The 24747-nt window shown below is 37.1% G+C and overlaps 1 protein-coding gene across 1 annotated transcript in view; it reads left to right on the forward strand.

Moving 5' to 3' along the window:
• Positions 1-23693, forward strand: part of GPATCH2 (G-patch domain containing 2) — a 169461-nt gene extending 145768 nt beyond the window's left edge. The window contains exons 9-10 of the mRNA XM_055334027.1: positions 8307-8395; positions 18772-23693. Of these exons, the coding sequence (XP_055190002.1) occupies positions 8307-8395; positions 18772-18992 (310 nt within the window). The 3' untranslated portion in view covers positions 18993-23693. The remainder of the gene's footprint in view (positions 1-8306; positions 8396-18771) is intronic.
• The last annotated feature ends 1054 nt before the right edge of the window (positions 23694-24747 follow it).

The raw sequence follows: 24747 nt of genomic DNA on the forward strand, positions 1-24747 counted from the left end.
CAAAGAGGTGGTCTGCTACCATAACCCTATGGACTTATTACTTTGTATAGTAATTTCTCGTTCCTATGTTTCCTGCATTAGGCTCTGAGCCCCTTGATGGTAAGAGCCATCTTACTCTGTGTGGGTTGGTTTTTTTGTTTTGTTTTTTTTTAGCATCTAGTAGAATACCTGATTCATAGTCAAGTTTTGTTAATTGTTAAATGAATGTTTTTGAGTAAATTTAAGTAACACTTCAAGAAAGTAGAAGTGTTATCACCAAAAAATGCATGATTAGTTGCCAAATGAAATGTTGAGGCAACAGTTTTTAAAGTAGCTTGATTTGTTTTAGTTCAGTAACTTGTTATTGTGCTTCTATTACATGACAGAAGCAAAACTAGGTTCTGCAAAATTACACGTGGTTCTTGGCCTCAAGTTGTTCCAGTGTTCTTAGCTGACAATCCTTTCTAATCTGAAAACAACTTGAGGCCAGACCATTTGATAAATGTAGCAACAGAGATAAGCATAGAGTGCGATGAAATGTAGAGAAAGAACTCTTGGAAGGAAAGTGAGGTTAGGAAAGTTTAAAAGTGGGAAAGAACATTTAGATTTGAGGGCAGTGGGAGAACTCTGAGGGGTGAAAGATCAGACTCTCAAAGATAGGTGGAATTAGGAAACATAGAAAGGAAGATTTTTTCAAGTGAGTAGAATACATTTCTCCAGTGTTAGCACATATACATGGCCTTGGTGACGAGCAATTCCTTAAAAACATGCGTAGGACCTGGACAAATACGGGAAGCGTAATGTCAGCCCCACGGAAGCCAAGATATAACAGCAGTTCTCCCAAATAGATGTTTTGTAAACCTTCCTGAAGAATTTGCTCTATGAAAAGTTTAACTTTCCTCTAGATGTGAGAATGTCTTCACTTACATACACTCAGAACGTTCTAAGGTTTAGCTCAGGATATCTACCTGAATTGCATAAGAAAATCACCCCATCTTTTAGGAACCTTTTGTTTAGAATATTAAGGAGATACAAAAAGAAGAAGCTTTTCCAAGAGCTGTTTAGGGATATGGAAGTTGGCTTTATTGATACACACACAAGGAATGATAACATTAGGATAGCAGGCCCCCAGGGCTTTAGATAAAGCATGGAACACACCACTTGGAGAAAAGTAAGATTTCTTTGAAGTAGGAAATACCATGTGATGGCCAAGAGAAAATTTGAGGCAATGGGCCTCAGATTAGTAAGACTCTCCTGGGTTTTTATTGAATTTTGGAAATGAAAAATGAGGACTTATTCTTACAGGCTATGACACACTCAAAGCAAACAACCAAACAGTAGAGAAAAATATAACTTTTCTATTAACTACCCAAAAATACCTACTTGTTATTTAGAAATGATCCTTATTATATCCCTATTGTAGCATATTGAGAGTGTTTAGATATAATGAGTTTTTATCTGGTATCTGTTTAGTGACACTACACTAGCATTCCTCTGGCTGTATTACACCACAAAGGCCTACCATCAGTTCCCCTTAACTGTGTGATCCCGAGTAAATTATTGAACTTTCTGTGTCCTGGGCTGCTTATCTGTGAAGTGGGCATGACAGTAACAGTAAATGTAGTAGCTAGCAGTTACTGATGGCTTACTCTATGTAGGCACTGTGCCAGATGTTCTACACAAATGATTTCTAAATAAAATCCTCAAATAAATCTCTGAGGTAAGTCTTAGTCTAATCACAGTTCTTGAAGGTAAAAAAAAAAAATGGAAGCAAAGAGACTTTAAGTAACATGCCAAAGATTGGTAAAATCTTCTTCCAACATTGACAAATATGGTGGTATTGGGGAGGGGGGTTCCTGAACCACCTGCAGGTTCCCCCCCCCACACCTCGCCCATCTCTCCACCTCCTTCAGGATAGCCGATCCCCTAGGACTCTGCTCTGAGGAGCCAGAACAGCCCTTGACTGGCTGGGCAGTGCAGCTGGTCCCCGAGCTCCCCACTTGCCACCAACACTGGGCGCTACCAGAAGGGAAGTCATCCCTTTATCAGCACAGCCTCCCCCCAATTCCCACAGCAGTCACCCGGTCCTGTAGCAGGGTAGAGCAGATTAGGAAGAAGTAGGTCTGGACCTGAACTCTTGTTGGGTGTAAGAGGCACTGACAGGGCAGATCCATGGGCTATGGAGAGGAACCACATGCTGGCAGAAGTGAGATCACTGTCGGGGGGGGAAGCACCAGGACACAGGGTTGAAGGTTAATGGACACAGAGTCAAGAATGGTCCCTGCAAGTGGGCAGTGAGCAGAGTTGGGGGCCAGGAGCGCTGATGCTTGGACTGGGGTCTGCCCACAGCCCTAGAGACGACCTTGGTTACCAGGTTGCTCATTGGGTCCAGACTTTAGCATCTGGGAAGATCCAGGCATGACCCAAATCCAAAAGAACTAAGATTCTGGGAGGTTTAGGACTAGTAGGTAAGTCCAGAATAAAGTAAGGGCCCAGTTCCTGGGACTCAAGTACCAAGGGAGAACTCAAGTACTCAAGGTTCTGGGACTCAGTGCACTGCTTTAAAACTTCAAGTGCTCCCTGCTAAAATCAGGATGAGTCCAGGTGAAAGAGGGGAAATGAACTCAAGGCAGAGTGGGAAGTCAAATGACCAAAGCCACAGAGAGAGAAGGCACCAGAATCAAGGAGGAGGGTGCGGTCCACAGCACTAAATGCAAAGCGTGTTTCATGCACAAAAAGAGGCTTAGAAAAAAACACCATTAAAAAAAAAATGAAAAAAAAATGGACTCAATGCAATCTTAGTAGTTAAAAAATCCTTATGCTAAATGGTAGTTGTTACTTAATGTGCGTTTTGGTACAAAAGCAAAAGAGATACTGATGTTAACTCCTTGAGTTTAATATCTTGAGACATAGCGACATCAAATAAAGGGAGGAGAGGGTAATTTGAATCTAAAAGAGGAAGTTGGGGAGCTGGATTTTCCAGCCCCGGTACTTCTCTTTGCCACCAGATAACTCCTCCAGTGACACCGCAGACCTGCTTCATTTCTGTGCAGCTGATGCCCTGTCCAGGCTTATATTTTTCTAACTGACAGTGAGTGTTCTTGCCAAATGCCAGGGCCCATAGTCACATCTGTTTGTCTCTCCTCCGCAGCTTGTCTGCGGCTGCTTGGAAACACATTTTATCCAGGGGGCAGCTTTAACTAGGCCTAATTCTCTGAAAAGCCTCTGTCTGTAAATGCGTACAATGAAGAGACAAGTTCTTACTCTTTTCTCTTTAATATTATTGTGTTCGACACTGCCTGCTTCTGTCCCTGTCAGCCCCTGTCGAAAACCAAGTTTTCAGGCAAGGTGGTTTTCGCTAGGATGTTTTGTTTTGTTTTGTTTTTGCTTTTTTTTTTTTTTTTTTCTGTTTTTTTCCTCCAGATAAAATGTCCAGTTTCCTACCACCACACCGTTGAAAAGGATGAGGGCATAAAAACCAAGTGAAGTCTGTTTCAAAAGCAAAACAAACAACAACAATAACAGCAAAAGATTTATTTCTGAGCTTTTCTAATGCTGAATAGGAAAATCTTCAGAATTGGTAATGGGAAGCCATGTTTCAAATCATAACTAAGTGACAACTCTTACTAATCCAGAACCAAACGGCTTTGTTTCTCGATCCTCTCCACTTAAAGATATGTTTACCTTCAGTAGTAAAGGTGTGAGTAGTTATACAGTGATCAGGTCTTGATTCGTCTCCCCTCCTCTCCCCTGCAAGCAAATACTGTTGATGGAAACAAATACACTGTTGATAGGACAGTGCATTATCCTTCTTGAAAACATCACTGCAAAAAAAAAAAAAAAAAAAAGCCACCTATCACCTTGAATAGTAATGCAAGTACTCTGCTTTGCAAAAACAAAGGACTCATTGAGACTGAAGCAACAAGGCTGCCTTTGAGACACTCATTGATTTTAAATTAAAAAATAACTGCCATGTTTTACATTAGGAGTGACAACAAATAACAGAGTAGACCTTACTTGTGTTATTTGTGGCAACTTCATTGCACCTATTTGAAGGAACAGGGGGGTGGACCAGCCTGAAGGGGGTAATCTTACTGGTCAATAATCCAGATCGCAGGATGTGCTGCAGCAGATAGTCAATTCCTGATAGAATTACTGAAATACAGCCAGCTGTTTTTCTTATGGCTCAGGTCTTGGGGTTCAATGTACTGACTTTATTAACTTGAACTTTATTCTCCTTGAATGTTTGTTTGTCTCTTTTCCTTTATGTAGCTCCACTGGGGGCAGGGGAGGGGAGTTGAATGAAAATGTTATATTCCATTTCTTCCATAAAGACACCCAAAAGAGAATTTTCGGTCCAGTAGATGAGCAAAGATGTTTAAAAGAGGGAGTTAGTTGTTCCTGGGGTTTGTTTCACCATGTTTGCCAAGAGGCCTTTCCTAATAAGTTTGAATAGTGTAAAAAAAAGTGATAAAGTTTTAACAGCAATATTGACTTGGAGAATGATTTTCAAGCAACGAGAAGACTCTGATTACGGGCCATTAGTGCAGGAACAGTGGAGGTGGAAGCTGGCAGTGTTAATAGTCACAATGAGTACCTACCATGTGTCAGACCCTCAAGTATGTCTTCTAATTATTTCTAGAAATATATATATATATATTAGAAATATATTTCTTAAGAAGGATGCTCCTGGCTACTATTTTTTTACCTTATTTTGAGCTTCAAGTATATCTGAAGTAATAAAACCTCACATAGTTTTGTTTGTTTTTTTGCTTAATAATCCAGAATCAGGACTTTCCATGGGCTGCCTACCCACCCCTGCCCACCTCCTCTCTCAGATAGACTAGCACAGAGAAGTTCCATGGCGCAGCAGCTACGTGCTATTCTCCACCAAAACAGCCCCCCTCTCTCTACCAGCATCCGAGGATTCTAATCTGTCCAACCTTCTTTCCTGCCAAATATTGTTTAATGACTCCACGTCAGATATAAAATCCAGACACCTTCATGGGCATATGTGGCATTTATGGCCCATGATCCAGCCCCAGTGTTGTTCTTCCTTCAAATTATATAGTCTCTTCTCAAAACAGTGCTCCTCAGACATTTTGAGTTACTCTTAAATCTCTGGCCAGAGCAAAAACTCTTTATTGTTGAAGATACTTTCAGCAACAAGGACACCTGATTAGCTCAGTCAAAGCATGTGACTCTTGATCTCGAACATGAGTTTGATGCCCACGTTGGATGTAGAGATTACTTAAAAATAAAATCTTTTAAAAAATACTTTCAGTAACAAGTATAGAAAACCTAAGCAATCATGGCTTAAATTAGGGATATTTATAATGTTTTAACAAGAGGATCAGAAGTAGATAGTCCATGGGTTGACTTTTACAGCTCAATAACAAAAGAGCTATGCCTCAGAATTCAGATTCCCACCTTATTCCCATTTTTAGAATGTTACCTTTCCCTCCTCCTCCACTATTCCTGATATCCGAGCCTGAGCCTGTCTGGTGTGTGCTCTGCCAAAGGTCAGTGTTACTGCAGTCTTTAGGCTAGGGGGAGATTTCATGGGGGCTCACAGATGGTAAAGGATAATTTTGTACAAAACAGTAAAATCATGACTTTCACGAATAAAAAATGAGGATGTGTTTGAGATATTTAACTCATGAGTTAATGAGGGAACCAGGCAGATGTTATTTGTAGCAACATAAAAGGAGTTCAAAAGAGAAGTCAAACACAAATTTATAAGGAATAAGGAATGTAGACATGAATGCGCAAATGCATGCAAGACTTTTCCACAGGAGGGAGGATTGCCCTTCCTCAGGAGAATTCATTTGCATTTCTGTACACAGGAATTATTTCCCATTGCTTTCAGATATCTATAACTTAGAGTTGTAAACTAGCTCCCATAGAATCAGTCTGATGACAAGAAGAGTGTGCTCTCAAAGTATAGTTTTCCACTAATGCAAAAATATTTCCCTATGAAAGAAAAAAAAATATTCAACACAACATGTTTAGAATTGTTATAAGGACCTAAATAATGTAGTCTCTACTAACAGCTAATAAAGTTGGTGTTGCCTGCCACTGCCACCACTATCCCTAATTATTTCATGTACTCATGACTTGATCTCCCCATTCAGCCCGTAAACTCCTCCAATAATAGGAAGTGAACATTCCATGTCCTTCGTGTCTTCCATTTCTTCTTCCCTGCTCTCCACATTGTCACCACCTCAGTGAACTCTTATGCTAAATCAGTAGTAGATACTAGTAAGTACTTGCTGAATAAATGAATTCATTAATTTTGTATAAAAAGGATGTGTCTTCTCTGATATTACTGTCGTTTTTTTAAATTTCTAAGAGTTTTAAAAAATAAATGTGATCACAACCATTCATTTTTCTTGGCCTTGGAGCCAAGATCACACCTCAGAAGCCAATAAAAATGCTAGTTTTGCATGTCTCTTAACATTCTGACATATGGTATGTGTGCGTGTGTTTCTGCAGTTAGTCACTACCTGAATGAACTTCTTTTTTTTTAAGATTTATTTATTCATTCATGAGAGACACAGAGAGAGAGGCAGAGACACAGGCAGAGGGAGAAGCAGGCTCCCTCCCTGCAGAGAGACCGATGTGGGGTTCGATCCTGGATCCCGGATCACGCCCTGAGCTGAAGGCAGATGCTCAACCTCTGAGCCACACAGGCATCCTGAATTAACTAATTTTTAAAATTATTTTAATAGGTGTAAGTATTCAACAACAGGGAAACATTATACACTCTACAAAAGGAAGAGAACGACACAAATGCCTATTTGCTATTACCTATGTTGATAAATTTTCATGATGTATTTATTTGATTGTGGATCACCCAGATAATTATCGTACTTTGTACTTTATAGGTTGAACTTATTTGTAATTTTACTCCCCCCAGTTCCAATTTTTCATTATATTTAAACACCTGAGAATATGTGTATAAATATATATCTTGGTTTTTTACCTGAATTAATTTTTTCCTTTAAAATTTTTCTCTAATAATCTGGGTATGTCGGAGAGAAAATAATATTTCTCTGTCTTTCAAGATTCTTCTAGCTGGGCTAAGAATCAAACTGACATGGGACAGATTAACAGGGAGTAATCAAATTAAACTTTGTACGTACACACAAACAGGAGATTCCAAAGACAATGAGGCAAAAGGAGGTGTTTATGTCATCCTGAACGAAGGAGAAGGGGAATAGGAGTCTGCGACTTAAAATGGAGGAATACAGTTCATAAGATGAAACAAGTCAAAATGTTTGGTGAACCAATGTTTATTGGGCCATTCAGAAACAATGGGATGGAGAGAGGACCCTGATCCAACAGGCCTTGCTAGGTTAAATATAAAACTTCAGGATACTACCAGATATCTCTATGAATTACTAAAAGAACATGTGCTATAATAAACATGCATCATTTATTTCTGCTTCATGATCCCCAGACACTATCCCAACCCTCCATCTGGGATTATGATCCAGGAAATGAACAGAGTCCTTCTATAGCCTGAAATGTTTGAAGACTTTTAAATCCCTTCCGTTTTTGTATTTTTTCTTGATTTCCAAATAGGCCATCTCTAATTCCTCCAAAACTTTTTAATTTAGGATCCATGATTAGGCAAAAGGATCCCATTCTAACTAGTTTCAAGACTATCAGAAGGTCTACTTCTCTCTTCTTATATATTATGTCTTTACAAATATAATCCAATATCAGGTTAGCCTATTTGGTAGCAGTAGACAGCATTCACATATTCAAATTATGTCTCCTCACCTAGCTAATAAACAATTAACTAAAGAATTCTAATCATATGAATTATAAGAAAGAACATCACTATTTCCTTCTATCTGTTTAAAATGTTTTAAAAGAATTCACTGCCACATAATATCCCAAAAGAAATTGATCATACTTTTCCTGTAATAAATGTTGCTCTGACAGTAAAGCATTAGTAACCAATTGATAACCTAGCAACAATATTGTGATCTCTTTAGATAATTAATCTTAGCTATTTTCCTGTCAGAAGCAACAGTGCTTGATTTTATGTTGAGCTAGAAAGATTGCCAGTTTTGAAAATTAAAAAGCATTCCTTTTATATTATTCATTCCAGTAACAATTTATGATGGCGCATTTAGCTGCTGAACGCTTGTCAACAAACGTAATTATGTTTCGATATAAACAAGATTGGTGGTTTTACTATGCTGCTCCATCTTTGTTGAGAATGTTTTGATTTAGGTTCAGATTATACAAGCTGTGTATTTATGTGTCATTTTTTTCCTCCTTTGTTAATAGTTTTTTCTGATAATTACTTGTAGGCAAACAAGCATGCATTTAGGATCCTTATGCACAGGAGATATCAAACGAAGAAGAAAAGCAGCACCCTTGCCTGGACCTACTACTACAGGTAAAGCAAAAATGGGTTGGCGCAGATCACAAATATAAAGTTCATAAATCGGGCAGCCTGGGTGGCTCAGTGGTTTAGCACTGCCTTCAGCCCAGGGCCTGATCCTGGAGACCCGGAATCGAGTCCCACGTCGGGCTCCCTGCACAGGGCCTGCTTCTCCCTCTGCCTGTGTCTCTGCCTCTCTGTCTCTGTGTCTCTCATGAATGAATAAATAAAATCTTTAAAATAAATAAATAAATAAATAAAGTTCATAAATCCTCAAGAAGAAAATATAGATAATTCTAAATCATTTGCATGTAAGAAGAGGCACAGATACAAGCAACTATTAAATCATTTGCATTTGGTGACAGGTTGTGTTGCATGTTCCTTGTGTAGATTTTTCAGGCAGCCAATCAATAAAATACTTGCTACACACCTGCCCAAATGCAAGACTTTGTGTGAGGTATTAAAGGGTTCAGAACTTCAAAGGCTGTATCTTTGGCCTCCAGAAATTTATAGACGGGTTGGGAAAACAAGGCATAAGTAGATGAAAAGGAAAATAACCCCAGAAGAGATTAATAGTAAAAAATTCAAAAGTATAAGGAGCAGTCTCAAAACTCAAGGTCTCATATTATAGAAGATTCAAAGCTAGCCATGAATGCATCAGTCTGGTTTCTAGTCCCAGCTCTGCAGCAATTCTAGATTTGTCTTTCCTTATTTAAACAGGGTTGCCTGGCTGGCTCTGTTAGTAGAGCTTGCAACTCTTGATCTGAGGGTCCTGAGTTCAAGCCCCATGTTGGGTGTGGAGCCCATTAAAAAAAAAAAAAAAAAGGAAAATCTGCATTAGAATAAAAAGTCTCATTATCTCCACCTCACAAATCACATCGTTCTAATAGCAGGCCATTCTGAGTGTGGATTAGAAGAAACCACAAGTGCTGAGCAGAGAGAAGTCACTAGACCAGAGGGGACAGGAAGCCTTCCCAGGGCAAAGTCTCAAACTTGGAAGTGAAGGATGTGAATAATTTTAGTATGTATAACAAAATCTCATGCAAGAGCAATGGTAAGGAAAGGCAGAGATGAAAACCAGTGAAAGGAGGAAGCCAACTGGGCCTTATAAGGTAGATATCCACCTAGAAATGAAGTACAATTAACCATCATGGATTTGTGGTGCAGCTGAAATGTTTCCAGTTTAGATACTTGGTCAGTTACAAGAAATACTAACCTTGACCTATTGCCTGGGATCCTTACCAATTCAGATTTATAAACTTTCTCTTAACTCCACTTGGGAAACCTTTTATAGGAAAAGTTATTTTTTCCATGGTGAATTATAGAATATGAAAATAAGATTCATGTCAACCAGGAGAATAAACTGTGAGAAAGGGGAAAAAAAAATCTTGACATGGTGATTTTCAAAGAAATAAAAGATGTGAAGCTTTAATTCTCCATTTAGGGGACCTAAAAAATTGAATAACTTAAAATTGGAACCCTATATAAAGGGTGATGTTAGGAAATTATGTATGTAGTTATGAGTAAATATAATATTGATCTTCATCTTGTAGCTGTATTGAATTTTCAGAATTTGGAAATAAGGAACACCTGTGTATGGAATGTGTATTTATGTAGAATAATATTTACCACTTATTGGGTGCCTACTCTGTAACAGGAACTTTATTATTTCACTTTATCTTTGTAACAATTTTGTGAGCGAGGTGGTATGAGCATCACTTTATACCATAACATTAAGATGCAGAGAAGTGTTAGATTTTTCTTCATTCCCTAAGAAGCCATAATTATTGAATGGCAAAGGGAGGTTTCAGGCCTACATCTACCCACATGACCCCTAAATCCCTATTCTTTCATGACAACATATGACCTTTTTGTAAGAATGTGTTTGTAAAGACTGTTCTGTTGTGTACGTTTATTTGAACTTGCTATTATGTCTTAAGTTTCATAGAAGAGTTACTTAAATATTGCTATGTAGAGATACAGAACATTCCTGAGAATACCTCTAATATATCTCTTTACGCAGGGACAGATAGCCACTTTTAGATCGAATACATGTCATAAGTTCCTCAATTCAAATCTTTCATAAGGCAGGTGTAGAATTCTTTAATATCCCCATTCCAGTTGAATGGTCCCCTGAATTCTCTTATGTTTCAATGATTCAAACATTAGTGGCAGAAATAGTACAAGAACAATCTTAGGGATGTGACTAAAGCACCTTAGTGCCAACAATAAGGAAGAGAGAATATCAGGGTCAGGTTCTAACACTCTGAACATATGTGAAGTGAGAAGGAAAATGCATAATGGTTGAGGAGAGGATAATATAATTATTTCTACAAGGTGATTTTGACGTTACAACTCAGTAGCATCAGAGGAAATCATTTATACGGAGTATGGGTCTAAACATTAAACTTTAGCCTAAAACATTCATAAGCCTATACCAGCATATTTCAGACATTATATTTCAAAACTGTTGTGATTCTCTTAAGATTCAGGATTTTGATTATATTACTAGATTTTTTTTTCCTTAAAGAATAAAATTCATAGAAATTTAATGCATTTTTGTAATTACAGTAGTGGAGTAAGAGAATTATGTTACTCATTTCAAATGCATTTTTTAAATCCATGCATAACTGTTCCTCTCAAAGAGGAAGAGAATGAGGTTATTTAAAAGTCCTCAGTTTTAAAAAGAATATCTTCTAATACTAATGAATCAACTCTAAGGTGAAGATTATTATCCAAATTCAAGTAAGAAATGCTTTTGCATAAATACACTTTGATAATGAGGTTATGAATCCTCGATCATCTTGTCTCTGAAAATTATAATTTTCAAATTCTGAAGTATATTCGGTCTCATAATAGTCAATTATATTTGTAAGCTTCCAGAGTTGAGTTAACATGTAGAACTATTTCAAAATGAATATTCTTCCCATTTTATAGGCCCTTTCAGACCTCCCCCCCAAAACACATTGAATTGAGATACATTTTCACACTTTGTGTTGCCTCTAGTTAACATTCAATCTAAGCTGGAAAAATGCAGGTAAAGATAACAGTCTCTCATCTGAAGTGGGGGATAAGAGTTAAAAGGCAGACAGCTTGAATATTATTTAATCATCCCCTCTGATTTATATGTGAAATATTGTGCAGTTAAACAGCACTTTTAGAAAATATTTACCAAAGCATTGTCAGAAGACTATAATTTGGCACTCTAACTTTATAATCCTGAACAGGGTTTATGCAACAATTGTAGACTCCAAGAATAAACAGTTATGTATTATACATGTAATAAATACTTTTAAAAGTCACCGATGCAATTAATAACCCAAAATCTGATCTTTACCTGCTAGTGTGTTGAAAATTTTACTCACCCTGTTTTAGCAATAGCATTGAAGCATAATTTCATTCACTTTGTACAGCTATAGTCTAGCCAGCAGTGTTATCGGTTGAACATTTATTAATTGTGACAGGAACACCAAATTTATTTCAGTGCTTTAGCTTATTTACTGCTCTTTCACCTTTGTATTTTGTATCGACAAAGTAAAATGAATATTGATAAGGTTAGATATTGATTTTTAAATCTATGGCTTGTTCTCTGCCTCATTCAAAGTCACATACCAAAAGATAGTGGATGTCTCAGTAGCAAAGGATGTAGATTTACTATTATAAAATTGAGAACTGTTGAAGCAAGAAGGTTTGCCAGCAGAATGCATTTTATAGTTTGAAAAATGTCACCTGTAAAGGTGAAGAAAAGCAGTGAACAAAATAGGAAGAATATTATTAACACATTTTTAAAAGGCAGTCAGCAATGTTGGTTATGGTCTGTGTTTTTGGTAGAAGTCATAGCTTAGTAAGGATCTCATAGTGAAAAGATATAAGCGTGCTTTTGGAAATATTATGGCTACCACATTCGTTTAAAGGTTTAGTCCACTATGCATTACTAAATTCATTGTTATCCACAATTATTATTTGCTGTTACTATTTTGCTTTCTATTGAACTGATAGCATAGGGAAAATATTCATTGAAAAGAGTCAACCTTTTTCCTATTCATTTTATATTGCGTAGAGATGCCTAGTGAAGTTTAATATCTTGGTATAGATATTGCTCCAGGCTATGTTTTCATGGACATGCAAGTTCTTTGCAAGAGGTTGCTTTACAGCCTTTTGTGACTTTTTGACTTCTTCCTCAGCATTCTACTGGTATTTCAATAATAAAATAATCTCGGAATATTTAAGGCAATAAAGGCAAGTTGCAAACCATAATAATGGGTAAAGATTTTTTAAAGATGTGCTTTTAATTAAAAGTCTTACTGATCTTAATCAGGAAATGGTTAGTGTAACCAAGCTCCCTTCCTGCTGTATCTCTTCAGTTGTCCAAAATTTATTTTATCAATAATTGTATTTTTATTTTCTTTTACCACTGGATCTATATGATCAATGTAGATTATCTTATCTCTTCCAGGATTTTAAAATGGGCAGACTTTTGAAGACGTTGTTGGTTTTAATTTTGAAACCAAACAGATCACCCTCACCTTCATCCTCTTGATACATGCATCACCAAACTGCCTTTCAGTTTGGTGTTTTAGGAGAGTATTAACTCTCCACTACCATTTGGTACAAGGTATACTTAAGGAGAGGGTAAACATCCACATTAGATAGAAAATAATCATGTTCCTGACAATATGAAAGACTAAATAATGAGAAAATTCTCAAACTACAGAATACCTGGACATACCTAACAAAGTGTAAAGCAATCTTTTTAGATGCATAGCTGAGACTGAAGGAAATTGTTCCAGACCAGAAATGCTCCTATGGAGCCCCCATGCCCATGCCCAGTTTTGCCAATCTAGGAAACCCTGAGGTGGGTTTTTTAGTGCCCCATAGGAAGGGAGCTAAGCTGAGGAGTTGGATGTAAGGATCGTATCAAGTCAGAACATCTGGAAAAAAAGAAAAAAAAAGAACATCTGGAAAGCTCTATCCTCAGAAGAAGTCAGGCTAGAAACAAAACTTACCCACAGGCATGGGAAAATAAGAATCTCATTTCTACCTGAGCTCCAAGTAAAAGACTCTGAAGATGTATAACCAAGAGCTTATCCTCACATGAGTTTCTACTTTAAAATTATACCAAGTCAACAAATTAACATAAAAACTGGACTTTGAAGCAAATGCAAAGCTACTTTAGTGGTACATGCCTTAAACCCCAATGACTATCTTAATTTAATTTCACAAATGAAAACCTACTGAAGGTGATGTCATAAACCAAAACTTAAAAAAAAATGGAAATTATAAACGGATTTAAAAACAGAAGGAAATAACTATAGAAAAAAGGTAAGACAAGCATGGTAAAGAACCAAAGAGAAATTTGATATTCTTATTTACTATGAAAAAATCTTGAAAATTATAAATTCACTGGATAGATGACACATTCAATACAGCTAGCCATACAACAACAACAAAACTAATGAATTGTAAGAGCAATCTGAAAAGATTGCCTAAAAGAAGCACTGAGATAAAAATATAGAAGATAGAATGGCTACAGGATTATGAGGGGGATGAAGTTCAACATACATCCAATAGGGCTTCCAGGAGGAGTAAAAAGAATAGGGAGGTCCATTATTTGAGGAGCATATTGACTGAATTCAGTGAAAATGATGGAATTTATACAACTGAAGGAAAATGTGAATCTTCATATTCAAAAAAGTACAAGTCCTTATCAGGAAACAATAAATATAAATTTAGTTGTATCTAGACTCATTGTAATAAAACTTAAGAACACCAAAGAGAAAGAAAAGGACTTAGCAGCCAGGGAAAAAAGATGGAACCTACATCAGAATGAAATTACAGTGGTAGCAGACTTAAAAACATCAGTACAGTCCAGAAGATAAGAGTAATATTTTCAAAGTGTGGAGATAAAATAATAATCAACATAGAGTTTTATATCCAGTTAAACCACTTCCTAAGAGTGAGGATGAAATAAAGACAATTTCAGGTAAATACCAATTATTACTAAACTTAATATGTCATGTAGAAGAAAACGGAATTCATAAAGAGAGAATCAAAAATCAAGATGGAGGGGCACCTGGGTGGCTCATCTGTTAAGCATCTGCCTTCAGCTCAGGTCATGATCTCAGGGTCCTGGGATGGAGCCCTGTGTCAGGTTCTCTGCTCAGTGGAGAGTCTGCTTCTCCCTCTCCCTCACTCCCTTCCCTCCCCCTGCCTCCCTCCCTCTACTCCCCCCTCCCCATGCTCTCTCTCTTAAATAAATAAATAAATAAATAAATAAATAAATAAATAAATAAATAAAATGTTATTTTTTTTTAAATAAGCGGAAGTAAAACTCTAGACAGCAATGCGGACATGTGATGAAATAAGTCAGTTATGCATGTTGATATTTAAAGGTAATCACTAAAACAATAAAAATGCAACATACAATTTTCAAGCTGATGTAAGCAAACAATAAGTGCCAGAAAGGAAGAGACAAAAATGTAGAGGAATGCAAGGCAAATAGCATTAAATAATACAGGAAAAATAGATCCAGATATACCGAGGATCACAATAAATGTAAATGGAGTAGATGGCCTCAGTTAAATTCAAGGATTATTATAATAGATTAAAAAAAAAGCAAAACAAACCCCCGTGAATTGTGTTTACAACAAGTACAACTAAAACTTAAATTGTAATTTAAATACCCACCAGATCAGCTGGATTTATAGCAAGCAAAATGAATCTTTAGGTATCACAAGAGAGTTGAACCACTCTCTTCAGACAGACTTGCTATGTGCTAGGTTACACTAGTAATTTCCAGGGGTTTAAAATTTATGAACAGTAAAATCCAAGTCATTTGGGAGAATGTGGCAGGAGAAATGACATAAGAGAAAATATTGGTGATATAATATTTTAAGTCAGATGTTCAGTCAGTGAATGGATAAGATTTGGACTCAAATGTAAGTCCACGTTCTAATTGAGACACTTTCTAGCTAGTTGACTTGGGGCAGGTGTATTACCTCTTCAAACCTCAGTGTCATCTATAAAATGGAACCAATAATACCTATCTTTTAGATTGATAAGGAAGAGCAAAAGAAATGGTGAATATGAAAGCATTTGTAACCTGAAAAGCTGTAGATATCATCATATTTTGTTATCCACCTATATCAGTATATGTTTGTTGTATATGCAAATTGAGAGAAATTATTACAATTCACCTATAACCCAGTTAATTTTTATTTTAGTTGTTTGAAGCATCATCATCACTAGAATTGTTTATTTGCCATTAATTCTCATGGAAAGTGTGTAGGTTTTTGGAGTAAACTTAACCAAATTAGAATCTTAGCTTACTCACTATGTAGTCATGGTCAAATGACATCATGTCTCCAAGCCCAACTAGAATTCCTTCCTAGCACAGTTGTTACGAGGAATGGATCTAATGAATGCCATATGTCTAACAAGTAAACGATGTGTGTGGTACATAGTAGGCAGACCATAAATGATCCTGATTATATTATTGTAAATAGACATAACTGTGTGCCTTCAGAACCAATACAATTTTAAGATGTTTTAGTTTTTTTAACCCTTCTTTGATTCGTAATGATTCCATAAGAAATATATTTCTGGGGATCCCTGGGTGGCGCAGCGGTTTAGCGCCTGCCTTTGGCCCAGGGCGCGATCCTGGAGACCCGGGATCGAATCCCACGTCGGGCTCCCGGTGCATGGAGCCTGCTTCTCCCTCTGCCTGTGTCTCTGCCTCTCTCTCTCTCTCACTCTGTGCCTATCATAAATAAATAAAATTAAAAAATATATATATTTCTGTATAATCAAAATATCTATTAATAAAAACACTCCTGGGGCACCTGGTGGCTCAGTCAGTTGAGCGTCTGCCTTCAGCTGAGATCATGACCCCAGGGTCCTGGAATTGAGCCCCACACTGAGGTCCCTGCTCAGCCAGAAGTCTGCTTCTCCCTCTCCTCCTCCTCTTCCCCCAGCTCATACACTCCCTCACTCTCTCTTTTTCTTTCACTCTCTCAAATAAATAAATAAAATCTTTAGAAAAAAATATTTCCTTATCCAAACATGTCAATATAGATTACATCTTTCATTCGTCACAAAGTTTTTCTCACCTTGAAAAAAAAAAAAAAACAGGAAATTAGTTCCACATTAAATTTTTATTATTTAAAAACTATGTGCCTTGTATTCTAAGCCAGTAAGGGTTTGAACTGATTTGAGTTAGCAAAACTCACATGAGAAACGTCTACAGTATTGCAGAAAAGATGCAGAATGGCCTGAATCAGGCTTTTCTATATTAAGAATAAAACAAAACATCTGACAAAGTGTAGTAACACCTACCATTTTCTCACATCTCAAACTGTGCTAAATGCTGTTTCTTTCCTTAACAGTAATCAAAAAAACCATGTCCTTAAATTAGTTATTAAGAACAGAGGGCCATATTATAACTCGTAATTTTAATAACCACTAATAATAATAATATTATTATTATTATTAATAGCCCTGCCCCCCAGCTAACTGGTAAAGAGGGAAAAGAGGATGGGAAGAAAGAGTGAGCGCATACCACAAATGCGTTCTGAATACAGGGGAGGGACTGAAGCGGGGTGCACTAGCTGTTATGTAGGAAGCAGCATGTGTCACCTCCCCTTCCATTGGCTGTTTATCCAACATCAATACAACACTTTAGGAGCCAAATTACTAAACAAGCTGCCAATTAGGCTTGCAGTCAGCTGGACAGATTAGCAGCTAAGAGAGGCCGATACAAGATTTTCATCTCTTGAGCCAATTACACCAGTGAATTACCATCCACGATACTCCCTGGAAGATTTTAGGGGAAAGGACTGAGTCACCTGTCACAGAAAGGAGAGATCCCACATCAAGGGGGCTGGGAATGGGGAGCATGCGGGCGGGCAAGCAGGCTAGGTATTGCTAAAATTGCTGGAGCAGGAGGAGAGCCTTCCAGGAAAGGACTTAAAAGATTTAGCACTGCCAGGAGCAAAAGGAAAGGAAATTATGGTTGTAGGAGGCTGTGTGGAGACTGAGTTGTTCCCCTCCTAAGCCTTAATCTCATAAAAAGGATGAGAGACCAACAGTAGATCTCACTCCAGAATCACTGTCCATGAAAAATGAACTAACTGTTGTTAGCTTGTCTTTAAGGTTGCATAGAAAAGCTTTTATTATTATTATTATTATTATTATTATTATTATTATTATTCTTTCAGGAATCCATGCTTACATGTGGAAAGATTTAACATGTGAGAAGTTAGATGTTCTCCCATTTTTTATTGTTTTACTTCAAAGTACAAGATAATGCTTTATCTCATTTTATTTTCATTAAGAAGAGAGATGAAAGCAGCACCTAAAAAAGAGAGTGGGTTCTTTTCTACCCAGATAAAAAACAACAAGGATGGGAGGATTACAGTGGCCAATCTTGGGACCCCCGTGCTGGAAATTATCAACATTTTTACATGGTGATACTCATTCACCATTTGCTGTTCACTTTAGGACTGAGAAGTGACCACAATTTAGCAATTTTTGAAGGGGTGTATTCAACTGGCCTCATATTTTTTTTCTTAAATATTAAACAAACCTTACACCTGAACTTTAGCAAGCTCTTAAATCCAACATATGATAAAATATGATTAAAGAGATGTGTAGCCCAGAGCACCATTAGACCTCTGATGTGATTTGACCTTAGAGATGGAATTAAACTAATTTGTGGCAATTACTTAAAAATCAGGGATATGGGATAGGATTGCTAGTGCACTGTTCAGCCTGACATACCTGACCAGCGGCTGTTCAGAAAACACTAGTTATCCTGGAGGTCTGTTTTGGAAATGCATCTTTTGCCCTGGTCTAGCAGTAAATAATGTTAGTTATGAATTTTTTTATACCTGTCATTGCCATTCAAGCCTTTTGCAACTGAAAGTTTTTTCCAGTACACATTAGGATGCTTGTTTCAGTGAGCTAAGACCCCATTTGACAAGTCCCAGACTGCCTCATTATGTGGTCACCTGGTTCTCATCTATTCCCTGTTACTAATTCAGCAAATGGCAATAGTGCATTTCATTCTCAGTCCTACAATGTACTGAAGACTGAGGCTCTCACAATGTCCAATAAATGGCTTTGAAAATCAGCTGATGATAGCAAATGAATGTCCATTATTAAAACTTATTTCTAGCACTTTGCACTTTCTTTCTTCTACAAGTCAGAATCATGGGAAGCAGTCCACTTGCTCTCCCCCAGAATGCCAGATACAAAGCACCACATAAAATAAACTTGTTGGAAGAAAAACTTAGGAGAATATGATTTTCTTAACTTGAGAGAATCTTCACCTATGTCTGTACTAATATGGTTTGGGGGCTTGTTGTGTTTTTTTGTCATTTTTTTAATTTCAGGATTTGTAGGGGAAAACGCTCAGCCAATCCTAGAAAACAACATTGGAAACCGAATGCTCCAGAATATGGGCTGGACACCTGGGTCAGGCCTTGGACGAGGTGGCAAGGGGATCGCTGAGCCAATTCAAGCCCTGCAGAGGCCGAAAGGATTAGGTCTCGGATTCCCTCTTCCAAAAAGCACCCAGGCGACTGCCACTCCCAATTCAGGAAAATCCGCCTAAGAAGAAAAGCAAAGAAGAAACGGTTCATCATTTTTATTCATGATATATATCCCATTGTTTTAAAATTTCAACATAGCTTCTGTTTTTGAAGCAAAAATCTACATTGCCTCCAACTTATCACTCTAGCGTCATAACTGCATACAGTCCTGCCACAGTGATAGAAATGGGGTTCCATTGCAATTCCTGGTGCTAAAGTGAAAACCTTTACCTTTTAAAATTTTGCAGCAATTTTCAGCTATTTCTAGGTATAAAGAAGAGCTCATTTCTCCTATTTATTTTGATCTCATAGGTCAATCATTTCTAGCTTGATTCATTCGTGTGTGTGTGTGTGTGTGTGTGTGCGCGTGTGCGCGTGTGCAATGCCCAAGCAAATGTGAGCACACCCACAGGTTTCTCAAATGGGATAGGCCAGAAAGGATGGTGTTTCCAATCATCCCAAGAACTTGAGAGACTTATCATCACATCAGTGAAGTCCTAATCAAGTCTTTGTTTGAAAGGCTTGCCAATTTCACATTCCTCAAATTTGGCCTTTTTGTGAGGATTCTATAATGGGGTGGTACCAATGAATCTATCCTTGGACAATGTAGTATAAAGTTCACAGTGGAAAAATAGCAATTAATGTTTCCCTCTGACGTTTTGACCAAAATAAACCTCATCATTGTTATCACCAGAGTGCCCACAACATGACTTCAATGCAGATTTTACAAATTTTACCTCATCTAGAACATAAAATAATGATTGAAAGAAAAATGTATTTTTTAAATTTACCATCACTGAACTGGAAATTCTGTTGATCTAGACTGACTTCTACCTCTCTCTTCCCAAAGGTTGATATTTTTTTTAAGATCGGTGCAAAGGTGGTAAGCTAATTTTCAATTTTAACCATTGGGGTAGCCTATTAGGATTACTGGATCAATTAATTTGAAAATTTAAATGGCTCTCCCAAGAATTCAGAATTCTGGCAATGATCCAGCCCATTTACAAGGTGAACAAGAGAATGAATGGTAATGATTTGCCCTTTCTAACATCTAAGTAGTTACTTTAAAATCAAGCAAAACAAGTCATTTTTATTATGTGCCTCCTATTGTTATTTTTGAATCATCTGCTTCATAATGCCAGAGATTCTAAATTGCTGTTAGCTTGGAAGATGTTGATCTTCATTATTAAGGACTGATAATATATTTATAATGGCTTTTATTGGTTGAGTAAAGGTCAAAATAACACATGAGAATCACCTTTCTAATGGAGTTTTTTAAGACTTATTTTTTAAGAGCATTTTTAGGTTCTCAGAAAAATTAAGAAGGTATAGAGATTTCTCACATACCCTCTGCCCCCACACATGTATTATCAGCATCCCCCACCAGAGTGGGACATTGGTTACAATTGACAAGACTACGTTGACACATCCTAATCATCCAAAGTACACAGCTTACACTATAATTCACTCTGGTCTTGTACATTCTATAGGTTTGGATAAATGTAAGATGACATGGATCTGCCATTACATTATCACACAGAGCAGTTTCACTGTCCTGAAAATCCTCGATGCTCCATTCTAGTAGGTTTTAGAAAATTTTGCACATCCCCAAGAGTTTTTTAAAGTGGGGAGAGGAGGTTTGTGCGGAGAGTATAGACCTTTCCTAGGTGGTCCCCTAGCAGTCAGCTGGGGAGAAGGGTCATCCTGCCATTTGAGAGCCTCTATGTTTGCGAATTGTACATGTTCCTTTTAAGAATTACCTTCTTTCCTAGGGATATTGTGGTAAGAGGACAGGTTAGTTAAGGGATTATAGACTACCAAGTGAATAGCTCTTTTGAGGCATTCTTATTAAATAGAATAACCCTGTTGAATCTTTTATGTTTGTCTCTTTGAAATCAGCCATTTAAAAAATTTTTTTTAAAAATTTTGTTGTTAAATACTCATTCTAACTATGTAATGGGTAAAACCTGGAGGAGATCATCCATATACCAGGTAAAAACTTCTTTATGATAGTGTATAGTGCTCTAGGGTCTATTCAAAGTATTTTTTTTAATTCATTGCCTGAAAATCTTCTAAAACCCTAGAATTTTGAAAAGCAGAATTTGGAGCCACTGATAACACACAGTTACATTATTATGAGACTAGTCCCAAACTCCTGAAGACTTGGCTGTTCTTTTTCATTCTGCGATGTTCTAACCCTCATAGGAAGAGCAGAACATATACCCACTGGTATGGGGAAACTCCTTCATTAAATATCACAGTCTTTATGAGCATGGTGTATCGTTTCCCCTTTGAAAAGGCGGTAGTCATCGGAAGCAGCCCCTCTGTGATGCTCACTTAGCTTGGGTGTTGTTCTCGAACACTCCCTCCAAGTTAGTTCATTTTCAGCAAGCAGAAGAAAGGTCTTATTCTTGATGTCTAGAGTCCCTCTATGCAGCTCTCGGAGGACTTAAGATATTTTCTATGTTACAGAAGTATTTAACTATACCAAACACATGAATCAATACTCAAAGTAGAGAAGTGACAACATCTCCCGCCCCACCCATCCCACACACACAAACATACATCAGAAGCACGTACATCCCTTCCCCATTCAGTCCTCAAGAAAAATCAGTGCAGACCTGATGTTCTGTTTGTACCCAAACGTAACTGGAGAAATAATTAAAATATTCCATTTTTAATGTAAATCAAATCTCTTTTTAAGATATTAAGCTCACTAATATGTGTTTCACATATAGTTAATTTTTACCTGTTACTATGCACACAGAACCCAAAGCATCCAAAGGAATTCATGATTTAGAATGCACATTCAGGTCTCCTTAGAAGGTGGTAAGATTTTTCTCTGCTCATATGTGAAGCCACTTGTCTATGCTACAGTATCTAAAGCCCAAAGTCAAATGAATCAGTCATGCCAAAAGCTTTAGAGAATACATAGGTCTCTTCCTTTATAAATATCCATCCCTAGCTGTACCCCGGAGAGGCTGAACATGACTACCTTAGCAGTTCCACTTTTTTCTTCTTTGTATACATATTATACTTGATACTGATGAGACCGTGTGATCGGGTCATTTCCTTCCCGCCTTCCCTCCTTCCTTCTCTCCTTCCTTCCCCCAAATATAATTTTCAAGGCTAGTTTCCCCTCAAATTTGTTTGCTTTCATTTTTCAGTTACATGGTACCCCTTTAAAAAAACATAACTAACTAAAATTTACCAATTAATTAGTCTCAATATTTAAATACATAGATTTATAACTCATTCTGTGGTTATCAAACCGAAGTTAAGACAGTCGGGTTAAAGATATGCATAATGTATACTTAGAGGTGTGTTTAGAGGGCACATATGTATGCAATAAACAGACATGGTTGCAAAATATTGCATTTTATTAATGTTTATTTTAACATCGTGAATTGATATTCTTGTAATTAATTGAACTGACAGTTGCTTCTCTTCAACACATTTTCATTTTGCGCTAATATTTCATGAAAGAGAAAACCATTTCTTCCTGTATTTTGTCTTTCTAAAAACAAAAAGTGATCTAAATTAGTATTGTAAAATGAAGTTGGTTAGCAAAGAGTATTTTGGATTTTTTTTTAGGTGTTTTTTTTTTCCTTTTGGTAGAAAGCTATATTAATAGTACAACGAAGAATGAGAAAATAAAACAATGTTTAAAAATGTTATTTATAAGCAGTCATTGTCTTTGTGTGTTAAATGTTTACCTCTTGACCTTAAGGTAATAAAAGATAAGAGTTGAAAGTACTTTTAAAAATATTTAATTACTACCCTTTGACAATTAAGATCTAACAATTAAATTCATTGTTTAATTTCTAATCCCTGGGAAATTTCCGTATTTACAAAAAATTTTAGAGAAAAAAATTGGCAAACATATTTGAGTGATGAAAAACATATTTATATTGGACTGATGAAAAACATATTTATTCCCAGCTGACTGTGACCTGTTCTATTACATTTTCGTCATGTGTTTATTATCTCCGAAGTTGGGCAAAACTGACTGATTCAAGGCCCTCCTACTCAAACGTTGTCTGATTCTCAAAGAGCAAGTACACATTCCTCTCTCTGGCCACTCGAAATGTCACTGAGAATCCTATACATTCCAGTCACTCCATTTCCCCCTGGAACATTGTACCTTCCACAAACGTGCTTGGATATTTTAAATACTCTGTGATACTAAAGTGTTGAGTTTTGTTTGCTTGTAAGAAGCATCTCGCTATGTTGATAAAATTTTATCTTCTCTCCTGAAAGACTAGAGTTGTTAGAGTGAGTAGCTTTTTTTTTTTTTTTTTCCAGTAGGTATTAAATACTCATTTATTTAACAGGCTTGCAGTAATATATACTCAACTGACAAGTGGACCATGAAGGCTCCTTCTGCTGGGTTCCTACTAAGCAAAGACTCATTACTTTACACACCTGACATTTTAAGTAGATCCAGATTTGTCTCTAGTGAGCCAGTGCCATTAACTGCCAGGAGTATGATCTACTATTGCCACTTTTAGTTTTATCTGTACATTAGAGTTGTCTTCTGTCTTTGAATTGTCAGTTTAAATCATTCCCAGATTCACAGACCTCACTCCTGTTTCGTTATCAGAACATCCTGTGTTTACCCCTTAATCTTTCAAGGAAGAAGTTGGGAAACAGTTGAAAGCGATTTTTGTGCTTGTTAAGTTTCTTGGGTTTGTTTTGTTTTGTTTTGTTTTGTTTTGTTTTGTTTCTTTGTGGTTCGCGTTTTCAAAATAAATCACTAGAATTTTGAATGTGTGTGTGATACTTGATTTTTCAGGTATAAGATGGTAGAGATAAGACTATTATGATAGTATCCCAAATAAAAAGACAGCGCCCCCAACAACTATTTTCTCCCTATTTTTCATCTTTTTTATTAAATTTCTAAGAAACGTTTATTCTTCCTGGAGGCAGCATTCTTTAGTAGAGGCAGAGAAGGTGAGAATCAGTCTGCTAACTCAACATGTACTTAAAATATGCTTCCTACAATAGCGATTTCTTACATCCCTTATTGAAGTGGCTTCTTCAAATGCTAGAATTTCATAATTACGGTAAGCAAATGAGTTTGGGGTGAGGATGGGAATTCGGGTCTGTCAGATGGCTGTGTGGTGAATCTGTCATTCTCAAGTTCTCTGTGGATGGCTGTAATTCATTATGGAAACAACAGGTCATCCACGGTGCACGCACCAAGTATGAAACTCACAAATAATTTTTTACGTGGCTGTGACGCACTTGGGAGCACACATTCAGGGTGTGAGATCTGAAGTGCTGCAAAACTACAGTATTTCGAGTACAACAGCTATCGTGTCCAGGCTCTCCGCAGTCAGTATAACAAGGTCCATAATTTGTAAGGCTTGGTTCTTGATCCTCGCACAACTTTCCATGCATCTCCTGTTATGGCACCACTTCAGATTCCTTCCCACACATCTGAGGCTACTGCACGTGTTTTAATCTTGCAAGACAGCCTTCCAAAATGAGGGAACAATTGCCATGCACACAGGAAACCAGCGTGCTTTGACTCCCATGCCATTGTATTTCTCCATCAGGTCCCTTAACAACTCAGCTAGAAACAAGCAGCAGATTTTTCCCCCCACTCAGTGAGTAATTGTCTGCGCTGCAGTGACAGATGTGCAATATAGCAGCTTCTTCAGGAAAAAATTAACAGTTTGTCCAGCATGTCAGCTCGCTCTTTTTAGTGCTTGGGAGGTCTTGGCCCCATTATGGATGATTTAGAAATTGAGGCAAGCAAAGACCAGCTGCCTG

Source organism: Nyctereutes procyonoides, unplaced genomic scaffold (assembly GCF_905146905.1).
Source record: "Nyctereutes procyonoides isolate TBG_1078 unplaced genomic scaffold, NYPRO_anot_genome, whole genome shotgun sequence".
Taxonomy (NCBI): Eukaryota; Metazoa; Chordata; class Mammalia; order Carnivora; family Canidae; genus Nyctereutes; species Nyctereutes procyonoides.